We start from the raw sequence: 18409 nt of genomic DNA, 5'->3' as shown, positions 1-18409 counted from the left end.
TAAAATTTGTCTGATGTCTGCTACATTCACACTCATCTATATATATATATATATATATATATATATATATATTGATATTAGTGTTGTGTTCGGTCCCGTCGCCCCGGGGCACTGTGGCGTCTACCAGATACCCGGGAAAATTTAAATTTATAATAAGTTTGTTTGAAAAGAAGTAAATAACTAAATAAAAAAGTGTGAATTATTAAGTATATTAATTAAAATGAAATGCAATGTGGCCGGAAACCGAAGGACGTCACGTTCACCCAGAAAGATGTCTACATCAACCACCAAGATTGGATTGCTTGCATTGGATCAGGGTGAGTGAAACATTGAACTTTTTCTCCAACAATTTGAAATTTTATTTTCATAAACATTCATTTATACATAAGGTAAAAGCCCCTATACCCACTCAGTACCATTAGTCGCTCACTTCAACTCTTTAAGGCGTTTTTTTTTTTAATAATTTTTATGACAAAAAATTACAACTAATTTTTTTGGCACACCCTAATATATATATATATATATATATATATATATATATATATATATATATATATATATATATTTTTACAAATACGAATGATAAGAAACATACAAATTTGTATTTTATGGTAAACTAGAATTTTTTAATTTTTGAAAAGTTTAAACATTTGGTGGAAGAATGACAACAGTATGATCATTTGAGTAAGATATAAATAGAAACAAAAATTAACTTTTTTTTTCTCTCTTTTCTCTTCCTTCGAATAGCCGTTCTACGGAATTGCTAGTATTAATTTTACTAGTTTTTATTTATTTTCTCATATTACGAAAGAAAAATAAAATTAGCCAAAATTTTAGTTCGTAATTAATTTAGTTAGTAATTAGATCATAACGCTCATTTATTTATGATCCTGAAGTTAGCAGACAATTTGAAATTTTTGGTATTTTTTTAAACAAATCAATTACAAAAAAAAAAAAAAATCTGAAAACCGCCTGACCTTGCGGGCCAGCCCCATAACTTCCCGCTATTTTCGAGCTCAGGGAGCTCGGAAACATTAGTACTTGTAAATTTTTGAGCTCTTCGAGCTCTAAGATTTTATAGGACGGTCAAATGTACCTTCACTGAAAAATTATAATTTTTGTCCGACGATATCTTTCGAACGAATGAACCGATTTGAACGTTCTTACTGGCAATCGAAAGGGCTCAACAAGACTTAAAACTGATTACATTTTGAGGCGAACCGGACGAGCGGTTTATAAGTTATACGCAAAAAACCAAAAACAAATAAAAAATTTTATTTTTATTCTTCGTATAACTCGTAAACTACATGACCGATCTACCCCAAAAGCTAGTCAATTCTAAGTTTTGGTGAGCTCTTTCGATTGCCACCAAGAACGTTCAAATCGGTTCATTCCTTCCAAAGATATCGTCGGACAAAGAAAAGTTCACACACACACACACACACGCGGACGTCCATCCGGGAATAGTCAGAATAGTTTCCTATAGGACCTCAAAACGTCGACATCTGATGAAAACTCGATTTTCAAAAATCGGACCGAAACCAATAACTTTCCTTTTTTTGAAAATTTGCAATTTTCTTAGCGGGAAGTTAAAAAAAAAAGAATATAAAAACTAAAAATATGCACATGTAGAAATTAAAAAAAAAATATAGATGCATTTTTTAAAAATATTTTAATATTTTAGTAATTACTTTTCTTGTGTAGTATCTTATTATTTCATGTTACTTACATATAAAACTATTGATTTTTTTCTTTTGTTGTACGCCGTTCCGTGAAATATAAAAATATATATATGATGCTTTTATTTACACACGATTTTCTCTTTTGTTGAGGATATCTGTCGGTCAGTGAGAATTAGTACAGGCGTTCACTTGTTTATATTAAACAGAATTTAGTCACTTTGTATTCGCGGCATTTTAAAGAAATGAAGTATTCAGTATATTTTTTTTTTTTTTTTTACTTTTTTGGTTTTTTATTTATACATCAATAATTCTGCCGCTTAGCTATGTAAAAAGTACAAAACTACATTAATTCTGAGAAATATAGTATATAATATGACTATTTTATTTGAATTGATTATGAATTTATAAAAAAAAATTAAATTTAATATATCTTGCAGTTGTTGTTTTATATTGTTATGAAAATAATAATTTAACAAAGAATTGAAATAACAAAATCGGTCTATCGGTTGACCCTGCGGGCCAGCCCCAAAACTTCCCGCTGTTTCCGACCTCCTTGAGCTCGAAAAAATTCTGATTACATTTTCGAGCTCTTCGAGCTCGAAAATACTTTTGTATGCCATTGTTGTCGAAAAAAAACCGTTTTTTAGCATTTCTTTCTCTCACGATATCTCGCGAACGAATTATAACCGATTTTGATGGTTGAGGCGGCAATCGACGCGTTTTATTAAGTTCTAGAGCTGATTAGATTTTGAAGTCGATCGTTCGAGTCGTTTCGGAGAAATCAATAAAAAACTAAAAAAAAAATCTATCTATCTATAATGAGGGTTTTGTAAATATCACAGTTACATACTTTTTATGATATATATAATATAATAATTTTATAATTGTTAAAATGAATTTTAATTTATATTAATTATTATTACTAATATTTATTTATGTATTTTATCATTAATATTTAGAAACGCTAATTGTTAACAGAAAAAAATTTTTTTTTTACCATCAACTTACCAATTAATCTCTCATTCATTTACAATTTAATTGATAATTCGATGATCTAAGGAATTTCAACAAAGAAGGCAGGGTCATCTCGCAAAAAATATAATTATTATTATTTCAACAATTTATCTATTTTAATTGTTGAAAAAAAAAATAGAAATGAAGCATTAATTCCAATCTATAACACACACACACATATATATATATATATATATATATATATATATATATATATATCTTGTGGTTCTGAAATGAGTGTTAGGGTGTACCTCAGTAGTACTCTTCTTCTGGTAACCAATCACATTGTCAGCTGCAAACCCCACTTTATATCAACGATTAAATTGTCCAATCGTACTCTCGAACGACCTGCGCGAAATATAATGCGTAGTATATTTGCCGGGAAACATACAATATACGGTTCTACAAGTCAGTCGTACTTCGTACTTTGCCATTGATACAGCGTCTCGGTCAAAGCTATTAAAAAAATTATTATAAAGTTATTTTTATAAATTATTATAAAATTATTATAAAGTTATTAATTACTGGTGATTAACAGAGTGAAAAAAATTTTTTTTTTAAAATAAAGCCTGAATTTACACTCAGATAAAAAGATTTTTTAGCAGTTAAAAAGATTTTTAAATATTTTAGAAATTCTTTCTGAGACATAGTGTGTATGATACTAAAATTAGCCAGCGTCTAATAATTTTTAGAATTATTATAAAACGATAAATTATCAAACAAAAAATACATAAAAAAATTGAACCTGTAGTTTTGTTTTTAATTTAGTACAAGTGAATTTTTTTATTTCTTTAAATTTATTTTTTGAAAAAAAAAAATTCGGAAATTTTTCATTGTCTACAAACTTCAGGGTCATTAATTTTTTTTTCTTTAACAACTATTGTACGACTCATGATGCGAAGCATCAGATTGTGCCTTACGATCGAAAATTTTTTACTATTAAATATATTATTTCTGGACATTTAATAAATCTTTTCGAAAAATTATTAAAACTATAGTTGTAAATTTTACAAATGATTTTTTTTTTTTTTAATTTATCGTTTTTATAAAAATCCGATAATTATTTGACATCGGCTTATTTCAGTATCATAAAAATTATGTCTAAGAAATGATTTCTAAAATGTTAAGAAATTTTTTTAAATGCTAAAAAATCCTACTATCAGTGTACTTTAAAAATTTTCAATGACTTTAAACTGTCATCAGCGTATCTGAATTTTAACAATCAGTTATATAAAAAAAAATTAAAGCATTAATTGAAAATAGGACAACGTAGTTGCAATTTCACCGAGATATAGAATTAAAAAAAAAAAATTACTTACTGTTGTTATCCATTACGAGATAAACGACGTTTGTTGAATAAATTTAAGCCTACAAATTTTCGAAATCCGATTTACAAAGTTGACATGAATATTTAACTGAAATTTATTGAACAAATTATGCTTTACTTCTAATTGATATCGACGGCAAGTAATTTTTTTCAAATTTATATCTCAGCGAATTCACAACTACGTTGTCCTTTTTTTCAGTTTATGTTTTGATTTTTTTTTATTTATTGATCTAATTTTCATACGTTCATGACAGGAGTCATTGAAAATTTTTAAAAAGCGAGGGCACTGTCTGATAACAGCCTTAACGCAATATATTTTTTATTTTACTATAGATAATGGATCCCGTTGAAAACGTAGACCCGGAAGAGGACGGTGACAATATTGTCTATGAAGATCAAATCTTCATCTGCTACTATCGAAATGCAATAGTAAAAAAATACCGGTGCACATTCAGAGATTCTCATAATTGTCCCGCACGTTTGTGGATCTGGAACGATACGCGCATTACCCCAATGGGGAATCATGTCGGGCATGATGCCGTGCTAAACTTACTTGACAATGAAAGTCCAGAAAGAGAAGGACCGAGTGGCTCACAAGGACCAAGTGGTTCACAAGGACCAAGTGGTTCACAAGGACCAAGTGGTTCACAAGGACCAAGTGGCTCACAAAGACAAAAGTAAATATAAACGTTAAGAAAACTTTTTTTTGGTTATTGGATTTTTTTTTCTTATTTCATTTTTATTTCCTCATAATAGCGTCCGAGAGAGAGAACCATTGATACCGTCAAACTTCATGGCTCGAAATGCTGATCTTTCTCTAATAACAGCTGGAGTAAGACGAACACGTGGTGGTAAACCTCAAGTTCCAAGAAACCTCTCAGAAATGGCGGCAATGCTGAACAATTACCGCCCTACTAATGCAATTTATCAAGGGAGCATTAACGGAATAGATAATTCCTCAGCATATCTTTTTGCAAACAACGAAATGCTACGGGAGTTGAACAGGGAAAATGTCATTTATCTTGATACATCTGATGAAGTAAGCTTTACTTTCTTTTTTTTTTTTATTTTTATTCACTACTATCGTGTTTACTTTCCATTTCGATCATAATATGCGATTTAGAATAAATTTTTCAAACTAAAATATTTGTTGCTTATTTGAATTATTCGTTTCATTGCAGTTAGCTCCAAGAGCTCCGCGGATGCTAAACCACTTACTGATGGTACTGATTCGTCGTGAAAACTCCGTAAGTTAATCACTGCTAAAAAAAAATGGTCTTTTTACTTACATTGTACATTTTTATTTCAGACTATTCCGGTAATATTATGCCTGTGCACCCATCGCTCCACCGAACTATACCGTGCGATTTTTGACTTCATAAAAAATCGTGTGCCTCAGTTATGTGATAATCTTCGGCTTGTCGTGCCCAGTTTGGAATGTTCTCTGGTAAGCTCTGTAAGAGAGAGCTTTCCGTTTTGCCACATAAGACCGACGTGGATGCAAGTGATGAGGGTAAGATTTTACATTAATCATAGATTTATACCAAAAAAAGTGGATTTTTTAGTACAATAAATTTTTACTCGCCCCAAGAAAATTTTCACTTGCCCCCAGAAATTTTTTGCATTATTAATAAAAAACTACAAAATAATCTTAGAACCAGAAAAAATTTCTTGCGCAAAGAAATTCGTTTTTTTTTCTGTTTAGAATTTGTGTTAGGAAAATAATGCACGAGAAACTTTCACTATATTTTTATTATGTGCTCTGTGACTTATTACAGATCGTGTGAAAATAATTTTTTTCGGTGAATACTTTTTTTTTGCTATTAATTTTCATTTAAACTGAAGATTTAAAATCTATTCGCACTAGATCGATGGCCGGAGATATAATTTCTGCAACCTCTGACTTTTATACGGTGCATTCTATGCTTTAGAGATGCAGTAAAACATCCCAGACCGTGTGATAATTATATTCTCTGCCGGCTATTTGAATTTTTTATCAATTTACGCAAAAAAAAATTTGTGATAAAAAATCGCATCAAATACGAAAATTTGTTTCGGACTAGAAAAAATTTCTTGGCGCAAAAATTTTATTCTGGCTTCACAAAATTTTTTCCTTACTCTTTAAATCCTTTTTTTCTGTATCCAAAGAAACATATTATTCTACATAGTTTACTTTGACAGTTCAAGATTGATTTGCGGGCTTGCTATCCGTAAAAATAAATTCTTTTTCGCTCGGTTGGACCCTGGCATATCTGATACTTTATCGCTTTATTTTGAATCTCATCTTAAATTACAGAAAGATCCCTCCCACTAACTAATTTTGTAACTGTTTCATTTTTCGTCTCAATTTTGAAAGTTATTCGAGATTGTGAAATTACGAGTTGATTATATCTATCTTCGATCGCGTAATAATTTGTAGTTAGCAATGAATTTAATTCTGTTGTCCTTATAATTATAATTCATGTTGCAGAACTTTACGCGTTATTGGTGCTTTAACCAGCTACCCTTTCGTTTAAACGACCAAGTCCTCCGGCAATCCTGGGCACTACCCTTGGTACCCATCAGATTCCGACACGAAGCGGTTGATCTCATCACTGAAACTGCATCACTAATCGAAGAGGATTACCCGAACATTTCCATCTATCTCCGCCATGTTATCCGTATGGATGAATTTCTCCGGCAAAGTGGACCGATCCGACTAACCAACGTTACCGAAGAATATACCCATCGTCTACTGCGGCAATGTGTCAAAGATCGACCATCGTTTTTTATTTTATTGTGTAAGCAAATTTATTATATTATATAGTATTTTGGGAATTCAGTCATTATTTTTAAAAACCGTAATCAAAAATTTTCCATATCCCGTGTAAAAAAAAATTGTTGAAAAAAGGGCACAAAAAAGTGTTGACTATTCTAAACTTCAAAACTTGACACAATGACGAACTTATTTTAAACAATTTTCAAACTTCTGAAAACACACAGAAAAAAACATTTGACATGATACTACGAATTAACATTTTTCAGTGCAAAATACGTTCAGAAAAAACTGATTTTGAATTATTTCTGAACGTTTTTCGTTTCAGCATATCTTAATAATGTGAGGATATTTATTGATATTTCTCTTGAATTTTTAAAAGTTTAAAAAGCGTTCAAAAAAAGTTCGTAGTTGTGTCACGTTTTGAAGTTTAGAATAGTCAACACTTTTTTGACCTTTTCTTAACAATTTTTTTTACACGGGATAAGTCTGAATATATTTCATTTCAATTTTTTTTTTTTTTTTTTTTTCTACTCGGTTATTTCATATGTTTTTCTTTTTCCAGCGTGTATTAGTCGTACGCTCAACAGTGGCCTGCAGGAAATTCATCGACTGCAAGCTAATCAACACCCAGTTGCTGACGATTTCACCAACAATCGCATTGAAGCGTTGCAGCGAAATCTGCAACGCTCCAGAATTTCAGTTGACGAATTTCTCGGAAGTGCCATTGATATTTACCAATTGGAGCTGGTTACGTTGGCTGTAGCAAGTGAAACTCGTAAGTGTTTTTATAAACGTGTATATATATAACATATTAGATTGATTTTAAAAAATTCACCCCGCTTTTACACCGGTATCACTCCGCTTTTACACCGGTATTACTTCGCCTTTACACCGGTTCCCTGCTTTTACACCGGTTTTACTCGGCTTTTACACCGGTTACCCCGCTTTAACACCGGTATTTTTAACACCGGTATATTACTCCTCCTACACCGGTGTAGTTTCATTTTTACACCGGGCGGAGTTAAAACGAGTCCATTTTTAACACCGCTTTTTTAACAGTGTAGTCAATTTTGAAATTTTTTTACTTTCCCGCCGCAACTAACTGAATTATCACAAAATGTCATTGAATCATTTTTGTAGACAATTTTATTAGTTACAAATAATTTCTAATGTATACATTTTTTTTTGCTTCTTCAGGGTCCAATATAACCGTTTCCCGTGTAAGTGATTTGTTAGATCCAGTCCAAGGTATTAATCGCGTTGGTGTCATTAGACCAACAAATCAAGTTTTACGGAGATCTATTGGGGCCTTGATGGCTGACAACGAATCGTCTGAACCCGTGGCGGGACCATCGCGAAGCAACAGTAGCGAGACATTACTTGTCCGATCGAATGAAGGCGCAGGTAATATTTTTTTAATATGAACTTTTAACATGGTGGCTACATTTCTAAAAAACCTGGAAATGTCAGGGAATTAAAACAGGGTGGCCACGAACCGGGAAAACCGGGAATTTCGAAAAGTATCCGGGAATTGAATTGTAACAGTTTAAAATTTAAAAAATTTTCAATTATACACTAGGTATAAAAATTAAGTTATATTAAAAAAATTTCAAATTTAAAGTGATTTTTAACAGGTTGTAACTCGAAGCAAAATGGTCAAACGACAAAATCAAAAAAGGCAAATTGTAGCTTCAAGTGTCTAGTTTTATGATCTGATCTTTAATTTTTTTTATTATGTGCAGTTCCGGAGTAATCCTAAGAAAACTATCGAAAAAGAAATTTACCAAATTTTTGCTCGTCTTAAAAACGGTCTTCGAGCTTCAATAAATTCTTTTCGATAATTATAATTGATTTTTGATTGCTCCGGAACCGTGCATAATGAAAAAAAAATTTTAAGACCCAGATCAGAAAACAATAGACACTTGAAGGTACAGTTAAACTTTTTGTTTTTATTGTACGACCATTTTCCTTCGAGTTACAAACTGTTGAAAATTACTAAAAAATTTGAAATTTTTTTATTATCCCTTAATTTTTGTAACCAGAGTATTTTGAATTTATTTAAATCATAAAATTTCTTATTAAATATTTTAACTTATACATTTTTAACATCGAATAATCAAGAGTAGGCAATATTAAATTTTTTTATTGCCATTTTTTATGGTTCCTCTTTTAATCACTGATACTTTTATTTCAGGAAGTGAATCATCTGGTGTCAACGTGTCTGCAGAGCCAGGTACTGGTGGCCGTTGTTGCTATTGTTATTGCAACCCAGCTATTGCTGCATTCAATAACTGTGGGCACCGTTGCGTGTGTCAGCAGTGCTTAGACACCATTTTCTCGTCCGATTCAAATGAATCTCTTCAGTGTCCGGTGTGTCGAGAGTACTCGAGCCGCGTCATAAAAATTTTCGACGTTTAAAGTATCTGTTTGCAATATATTTATTTTATTTATATTAAAATATGTTTGTGTTAAATTTTTTAAAAATATTTTTTTAATATAAAATATAAATGTTAAGTAAGAATTAGGTTTCAACATTGCAAACTTAAACCTTCAAGATCCAATAAGAGATTTAAATGAAGGTGGTACGAGTAGACTGGGCCAAAAAAATTGACTATTTTTTTTTGTCATTCTGAATAATATTCTCGATATAGCTTAGAAAAAAAAAATAGTAAATTTTTTTGGCCCAGTCTAGTGTCGAGAGTACTCGAGCCGCGTCATAAAAATTTTCGACGTTTAAAGTATCTGTTTGCAACATTTTTATTTTATTTATGTTAAAATATGTTTGTGTAAAAGTTTAAAAAAATATTTTATTAACATAAAATATAAATGTTAAGTAAGAATTACGTTTCAACATTGAAAACTTAAACCTTCAAGATCCAATAAGAGATTTAAATGAAGGTGTGTCGAGTAGACTGGGCCAAAAAAAATGACTATTTTTTTTTGTCATTCTGAATAATATTCTCTATATAGCTTAGAGAAAAAAATAGTCAATTTTTTTGGCCCAGTCTAGTGTCGAGAGTACTCGAGCCGTGTCATAAAGATTTTCGACGTTTAAAGTATCTGTTGGCAACATTTTTGTTTTATCAATTTTTGTTTTTTAATATTTGCACTGTCGCAAATTTTACAATTACTATCGATTTACCATATCGTAGATAAAAAAAAAATAAAATGATAAATACGTAAAAGCAAAAATGTAAATAAATAAAAAGAAAATAATTTTAAAAAAAAATTTATCAAAAATTAGATTAAGTCTAAGATAATAAATGACGCTAGCAATACGGGGTTTTTATTAATCATTTTTGTAATAGCTGGGGTTTATATTAAAATATGTTCATGTAAAAGTTTAGGCTAACGTTTTTGAATATTTTTCAATAACCAAAAGTTTTAAAAAATATTTTTTTAATATAAAATATAAACGTTAAGTAAGAATATATGAAATTAAGGAGATTCTCATACATTGTGCCCCTCACTTCTTAAAAATATGAAATGACTTTCAACCGGCATTATCGAATTAAAATTTAATTAATATTTTTCAAAAAAATTGAAATCGTAATTGAACAAAGGACAACTTAGTAGCGATTTCGTCGAGATATTGATTTAACTAAAAAAGAAATTACTTACAGTTGTTATCAATTAGGAGTTCTACAAAACTCGTTGACTCAATTTTTATGTAAAAAACTTTCAAATTCGAATTGTAAAATCGACATGAAGATTTTACTTAAATTTATTTCACGAATTATGTTCAAGTGCCGATTGATATCAACTGTAAGTTATTTTTTTTTAATCTATATCTCAGCGACATTACAACTACGTTGCCCTTTTTTGATTTAATGCTTTAATTTTTTTTAATTAATTAATAAAATTTTTATATGTTGATGACAGTTGAGTAATTACAAATTTGTAAGAAGTGAGGGGCAATGTCTGAGATTGACCTTAAATCCTGCCGAAAATTTTGTTATTTTTTAATTTAAATACAAATACTCAAATTTCTAAAATGTCTTAAATTTGTAAGTTTAATGCAACAAATTCTTCTGGAATTTGTTAGTTTCTAGTTTTTTAATATCAAATGAAAATTTTTTTTTTTAATTCCTGTTAAAAAACGTATGTAATTTGACTGATCAGGGTGACCTAAGGAGTAGTTGAGGGTGACCTGTATCACATGATTATATTCTTATTTTTAAATTTTGGGATGGTTATAAAAATTTGTTTACATAAATGTACAAGAAAAAATAAAATGATATTAAAATATGAAAAAAAATTCTGTTATTTTTTAATTAAAAAAAAAATTCGTCAAATTTCTGTAATGTCTTAAGTTTATAAGTTCAAAACAACGAATTCTTTTGGAATTTTTTAGATTCTAGTATTTTAAGGCCATTCTCAGACAGTGCCCCCACTTTTTAAAAATTTTTAATGACTTTCAACTGTTGTAAGCGTATCAAATTTTTATCAATTAATTAAAAAAAAATTAAAGCATTAAATGAAAAAAGGGCAACGTAGTTGTAATGTCGCTGAGATATAGATTTAATAAAAAATTATTTACACTTGATATCAATTAGGAGTTAAACAAAATTCGTTAAATAAATTTTCGTAAAATCGTCCTGTCAATTTTATAATTCGAATTTTTAAATTTTGTTGGCTAAAATTTATTCAACAATTTTCGTTTAACTCCCAATTGATATCAATTGTAAGTAATTTTTTCTAAATTCTATATCGCAACGAAATTACGACTACGACTACGTTGTCCTTTTTTCAATTAAAATTAAAATTTTTTTTTAATTGATTAATAAAATTTTAATACGGTTATGACAGTTGAAAGTCATTGCATATTTTTAAAAAGTGTGGGGCACTGCCAGAGAATGCCCTTAATATCTATTGTCTTTTTTTTTTTTATTTTTCGTAAAAAATTAAAAAAATTTTTTCTTTAAACGATTTATTCATTAACTTAATGATGAATAAATAAGTAATTAATAAATGACGATATGCACACGTGAAAAATGTTCATTACAATACTACATTTCTGTAAATCAACATATGTAACAGCCATGTCTACCATATCATCATCTTCGTTATTTAAATTACTAATTTATAATGTTTCTTACTTTTTCATTGTTATTTGTATGACTTATTATTAAATAAAAAATTTAATAAATATTGATTTCGTTAATCTAAAAATTTTCATTTTATTTATTGCTGCCAATGTAATTAAGTGGTTTTTTAATTTGATACAGCTTGAAATTAATTACTATCATAATCATTATTATTATTATTATTATTATTATTATTATTATTATTATTATTATTATTATTATTATTATTATTATTATTATTATATTATAAAATAATATAATATAATAATAATATATTAAGTTTTGATGCAATGGTTTAGATTCAGAACAATGTACGCAATCAACGGATTAATTAATAAATAAAAATATATAATTATTTTAAAGTGTTTTGTATTTACACGTAATTGAAAAATAAATTATTTCAATTATTAATGAATACAGACATTTACAAGATTTGATTATCTATAATAAATTAATTACTGAGTATTTCTATAAAACATGGATTCTAAATTTTATTAATTAATTTTAATTAATTTTATCATTTAAAATTAGTATGCTAATTATATGTTTAACATAAGTTTATAATTAAATTAAAAGTTTTATTATTTGCGTAAATTTACACATGAATATATTCAAATTTTATCTCTATCTAACATTAAGATGATTTCAGAATATCAACATAGCGCCGTTTGGTAATTTGTAGATTGCAGACATTCCTTTATAACCGACGCTTGCTCTTTTATCGACTGAGTCATTGAGTAAAGTTGTCATTGAATACAGTTGTTCCTGAGTAGAGAAAGAACTGAGTAAAGTTACAGTCTAAAATGGTGACGACGGATCTAATTTTTGAATAAAGATGGCACTGAGCAGAGAAGTTTGGAGTAAAGTCGTCACACTGCCGTTGAAGTTGCATGCCCGAATTTGCCAACAATTTGACAGTAAAAGTTGGAAAGAAAAATTTGCGGTTAACTTTTGCTCGATTTAGAGGCAATCTTTTACTAGTAACAATAAGTTGGTAACGTTCGTTCTTACCATTTCAGAAGGTAAGCAAATTTATACATAAAATTGTCTACAACTTTACGGTAAAAAAATACTTAACAATTTTTCAAGTCAAATTAACAATAAATTAAGATAACATTTGTCTGAAAATTGACGACAGCTTTTTTCTAGTCAACTTTTGAAGTGGATTTGCATTCTAATTCGGGTATAGTAAATTTACGTGAAATAGTAGAAGAAGTTGCATATGCAAATTGTAGTAAAAAACGGAAAAGTCCGAAGTTGACGGAGATTTAAAGAAAAATTCAAGGAACTTTTGTAAGTAAACTTTTGTTAGAGCAAACTATGCTATTAGGGCAGTATCCTAAGTGATATTTAAATTTAATGGTAAGATTGATATATATGTATCATGGAGAATAGAGACAGAGTTGAATTTGGATGGAACTGACAATTGTTAATTTTTTAAATTTTGAAATAAGTGAATTAAATAAAAATTTAATTAAAGTAAAAAATGCACATTTATAGAATTTAAAAATGAGTATGTATACATTTTTTTTATTTTTATATTTTTTTTATTTATAATTTGAAATTTGTCTTATGTCTGCTACATTCACACTCATTAATTTTTGGATTTTTTTTAAACAATAAATTATAAAAAAAAAATCTGTCTATCGGTTGACCCTGCGGGCCAACCCTAAAACTTCCCGCTGTTTTCGAGCTCCTTCGAGTTCGAAAACTTTGTCGTAAATACATTTTCGAGCTCGATAATACGTTTGTATGCCATTGTTTTCGAAAAAAACCGTTTTTTAACATTTTTTTCTCCCACGATATCTCGCGAACGAATCAACCGATTTCGATGGTTGAGGCGGGAATCGACGCGTTTTATTGAATTCTAGTGCTGATTAGATTTTAGAAATTGATCGATCGAGCCATTTCTGAAAAATTTGAAAAAAACGGAAAAAAAATTTTTTTTTTTTGTATTTCTTCTATATCTTAGAGTCCCGTTGATAGATCGATTTGAAATTTTGAAAAAATTTGACGGCCAACAAACTCTTTTAATTGCCACCTCAACCATTTTAATCGGTCAATTCATTAAAAAGATATGAAGCGTTTACATCTACACACACACACACACACACACACACACACCACTTGGACATCCTTCTGAAAATAGTCAGAATAGTTTCCTAGGATCTCAAAACGTCAACATCTGATAAAAACTCGATTTTCGAAAATCGGGGTGAAACCAATAACTTCCCGAATTTTTGAAAATTAACAATTTTTTTAGCGGGAAGTTAAAAATCTTTGAAAAATTTTCACCTGTAGTTATTTAAATTTTTTACATGTGCATATTTTTTTGTTTATGTTTTTTTGTAATTGATTTGTTGAAAAAAAAAAATCCGAAAATTATTAATCGTCTGCTAACTTCAGGATCATTTTTTTATAAGTGTAAATGTAGCAGACATGCGACAATTTGTTTATTTATTTATTCAAAAATTTTAAAATTGTCAATTGTCCGCCACATTCTCATTCATTGTTTTTTTCATATAAAAAATTAAATGAATTTTTTTCTTTGTGTACATAAATGTTGATTATAATTTTTTATTTATATTTTGTTGTTAAAAACAATAACATGAAAAATTTCAAAATTATCTATGATTTTTTTTTACTAAAGAAAAATTTCAAAATTGGCGGTAAATTAATTTGAATTTTGAAATCTTGAGGGCAGCACGGACTCAGATCTCCATGATCTCCATCTCCATTATATAAAGTATAATTTTTTTTTTCAACAAATAAATTACAAAAAAATATGCACATGTAAAAAATTTAAATAACTACACGTGCAAATTTTGCAAATATTTTTTTTTTATAATTTATTGTTTAAAAAAAAACCCAAAAATTAATGAGTGTGAATGTAGCAGACATCAGTCAAATTAAAAATTTTTATTACATAGAGTAAATAAAAATTTGGAAAATCCAAAAGTGCACGACTCGTAATGCTCATATATTATGAAATAATAAATAACAATAAAAAAAATGGCGGGAAGTGCGAATAAATTAAAAATATATACAATTCTCTTTCATTAAAACTTGTCTTGTTTTTTAATGTACCTGAAGATCGGAACGTTTTTCGCGGAACGAAAATAAAAAAAAAGAAATGAAAAGTAAAAAATCTAATGGATCTAGATTTCGGAAATGTTTCGCACGTCACCCGAAAATGGCAGGTCACCCCTACTACCCCTAAATTCGCCTTTAGACACAAATTGCATGAATTATTTTAATTTTCGTTGCGTGAAAAACGTTCCGATCTTCATGTACATGTTTTTTATTATGTTATTATTTTTTTATAATTATAAAAGAACTTATTCAAAATATCTCGATTAATAACAAAAAAAAAATAAACGTAAATAAAAACAAAAATAAAAAAAAATTGAATTGAAAAAAAATTCAGGCCTACCAATTAGCAAAAAAAACAGCTGTTATAGGACGGTAATGCACAAGCGCCCCTAGCGGAATAAATGTCCGTATAATGTATAGATATATCACCATCCATGTTAGTTTTACATAGATATATAGATATATAGTTATACAGCCTTTTTTATTCTTTTATTAATTGTAATTAAACGACACTGAGTTACCTAGCCATTTGCAATAGGAGACCTACAATTATTTCAAAGAATTTTTTTAAAAATCGTAAAGCACGAACGAGTCGTGCAAAAAATTTGATTCGATTACTGCATTTTTTCGCAAGTTATCGTGTATACGGGTTTCATACTTAACGGACAGGAAATTTTTTAAAACTATTTTTGATGTTTTTTCCGTTTTTATTCAACTAAATAAATTTTTGAAAAGTATGGAATTAATCTCCATTAAATTTTCTTCAAAATAGTATGCAAACCATCTTAATTCCGTAAACTAACAAGGGTATAATAATTGATTAGTTACCGAAGTGAGGCGAAAAAAAATTTTTCGATCGTAAAGCACGAACGAGTCGTGCAATAAATAAAATTAAATTTAAAAAAATGCGCATTTTTTAAATTTTATTCGATTTTTATTTAATTCGCTTATTTCAAAATAAATTATTATAAGATTGACAATTGTCAGCTACATTTACACCAGGGTTGCGAATTCTTTGATGAGAATATTTGCAATTAAAAATTAAATTTTTAATCCGGAATTGAAATTATATCGATTAAAATTACGAAATTAATTTTTAATTCAACAACTTGAATTGAAAAATTAATTTTAATCCAGGGACGTGGGATTCAAAATTTAAAAATTAATATTGGATTCGGCACGGGGAATTCAAAATTCAAAAATTTATTTAAATGTACGCACGTGGGATTCAAAATCGAAAAACTGATTTCTAATCAGACAAGTGAAATCAAAAATTAAAAAATAAGTTTTTAAATTGACACGTGGGTTTAAAATTTCAAAAATTAATTCTAATTTAGACACGTGGGATTAAAAATTAAAAAATTACTTGTTAATTTAAACACGTGGGATCAAAAATTGGAAATTACTTTTTAATTCAGATACGGTACGCAATCAGATAAGTAATCAAGACAAAAAATTTGACAGCACTTATAACAGGAAAGAACACTGTTTTACTTGATCTTCAAGTTTAAATATTTTTAAACTTACTCTTGATCGTCAGATATAATAGAATTCAAAATAAAAAGATCATTCATAGTTGAGACATTTAAGAATTGAATTTTCTAAATAATTTTCAGTGTAAACAGAGAATTTAAACTTAAAACAACACTAATCCGATGTTCCGAATTAAAAATTTTTTATTTAATTTTTGATTCGAAAATAGAAAATTAAAAAATAGAATGTAAATTTTCAATCCCCTTTAGCTATGGCTAATTAAAATTTTTGATTTACTTTTCAATTTTTAAATATGGAATTAGAGATTAGAAAGTAATTTTTTAATCTAGTTATCCTAATCGAAATTTTTTATTCAATGTTTTATTTGAAAACGTAGATTTAAAAACCAAGCCATTACATTTTAACGCTGCTTTACGAATTGAAAATGTGAAAGTTAATTATTATTAAAAAACTGTTGGATTAAAAATTAAAATATTATTTTTAATTTGTTGTTTTTTGATTATGAAATATAAAAAAAAATTTAATTGAAGCACTAATGCAATTACAAATTTAATGCACTATTTACAAACCTGCTATATACTAAAAAAATTTTATTTTCAAAATTCGTAATCCTTAAAACGCTCATTTTTTGTCAAAAATTTAATTTCCTACAAAATTGTTCCTATGATTTTTTCCTTTAATCTGCATATTTCATAAGATATAAAAAAAAAAAACCTCAACTGTATCGAAAAATGAAATTTGATCGTCCTGAGGCTCGTGTTCTTTTTATTTAAAAAGAAAAAACCAAATTTCCCCACTTATTTATTTATTAAAAACAAGTTTTTTATGAGGCGTCTGAGAAAGTGTAATTTTTAATGACCACCTGCGAATGTAGCAGACATCAGACAAATTTAAAATTATCAATAAATAGAGTAAATAATTAAAAAAATAAAATTTATAAAAAATTTACTTATTAATTTCAAATTTTTTTAAATATGCATTTTTTTAAATTTTATTTTATTAATTATTTACTTTATTCATTGATAATTTTAAATTTGTCTGATGTCTGCTGCATTCACTCTCATTATTATTGATTGACATAAAAAAAAAAAATTAAATGGCTATTGTTTTGCATTTAGTGGTTGTTGCTTGAACATAAAATAATATTATTTTTAATTAAGTTTAGTAAGACTTCTTAAGTATTAAAAAATAAATTAAAATTTATTCAAATATTTAATTTTATTCAAATAACATTTTATAAGAGAAAAAAAACGTTTGTTATAATTTTTATTATTAAATTATTTATGTAAATGTTATTTTTTAAAAATATGTTTTTAATTTGATTAATGTAATTAATGTAATTGATTGATATAAAAATTTTTGATTTACTTTTCAATTATTAAATATGGAATTAGAGATTAGAAAGTTATTTTTTAATCTAGTTTTCCTAATCGAAATTTTTTATTTAATGTTTTATTTGAAAACGTAGATTTAAAAACTAAGCCATTACATTTAAACGCTACTTTACGAATTGAAAATTTGAAATTTAATTTTTGATTAAAAAATGTTGGATTAAAAATTAAAAAATTATTTTCAATTCAAAGATATTGAATCGAAAGTTAAAAAATCATTTTTAATTTCTTGTTTTTTTTATTATGAAATATAAAAAAAAATTTAATTGAAGCACTATACTGCAATTATAAATTTAATGCGCTCTTTGCGACCCTGCTTTACACTCATTTAAAAATACTTAATGTTTTAAATAATTACGTATTCATTACGGTAATTACTCAATTAGATATATAGTATATACATATATATCAATTTTAGCATCAAATATCACTTACGATACTTAAGCTTTACTTTTAATTATTTCATGTAATTAAACATTCGATTCTGGAATTTTCTCATTGGTCATCCCCACCCCTACCGCATTTTTCATTTCGATCCTGGTCATCAGTTTTAAAACAGTTTT

General features: G+C 27.7%; 1 protein-coding gene across 2 annotated transcripts; it reads left to right on the top strand.

Annotated features, from left to right (window-relative positions):
- Nucleotides 1-101: 101 nt before the first annotated feature.
- On the top strand, nt 102-11817 carry LOC130667811 (uncharacterized). 2 transcript variants are annotated; one of them, XM_057469666.1, is made up of 9 exons: nt 102-317; nt 4357-4700; nt 4780-5062; nt 5205-5270; nt 5333-5536; nt 6494-6803; nt 7344-7556; nt 7979-8185; nt 8976-11817. In XM_057469666.1, exons 1-9 carry the CDS (start codon nt 231-233, stop codon nt 9197-9199), a joined length of 1938 nt encoding a protein of 645 aa, XP_057325649.1. In that variant the 5' UTR covers nt 102-230; the 3' UTR covers nt 9200-11817. The 2 variants fall into 2 exon arrangements, with proteins under 2 accessions (XP_057325649.1, XP_057325650.1); XM_057469667.1 differs by lacking the exon at nt 102-317 and adding an exon at nt 3094-3223.
- The last annotated feature ends 6592 nt before the right edge of the window (nt 11818-18409 follow it).

This window comes from Microplitis mediator, chromosome 5 (assembly GCF_029852145.1).
Source record: "Microplitis mediator isolate UGA2020A chromosome 5, iyMicMedi2.1, whole genome shotgun sequence".
Taxonomy (NCBI): domain Eukaryota; kingdom Metazoa; phylum Arthropoda; class Insecta; order Hymenoptera; family Braconidae; genus Microplitis; species Microplitis mediator.
This window is presented reverse-complemented; position numbering and strand designations above follow the sequence as displayed.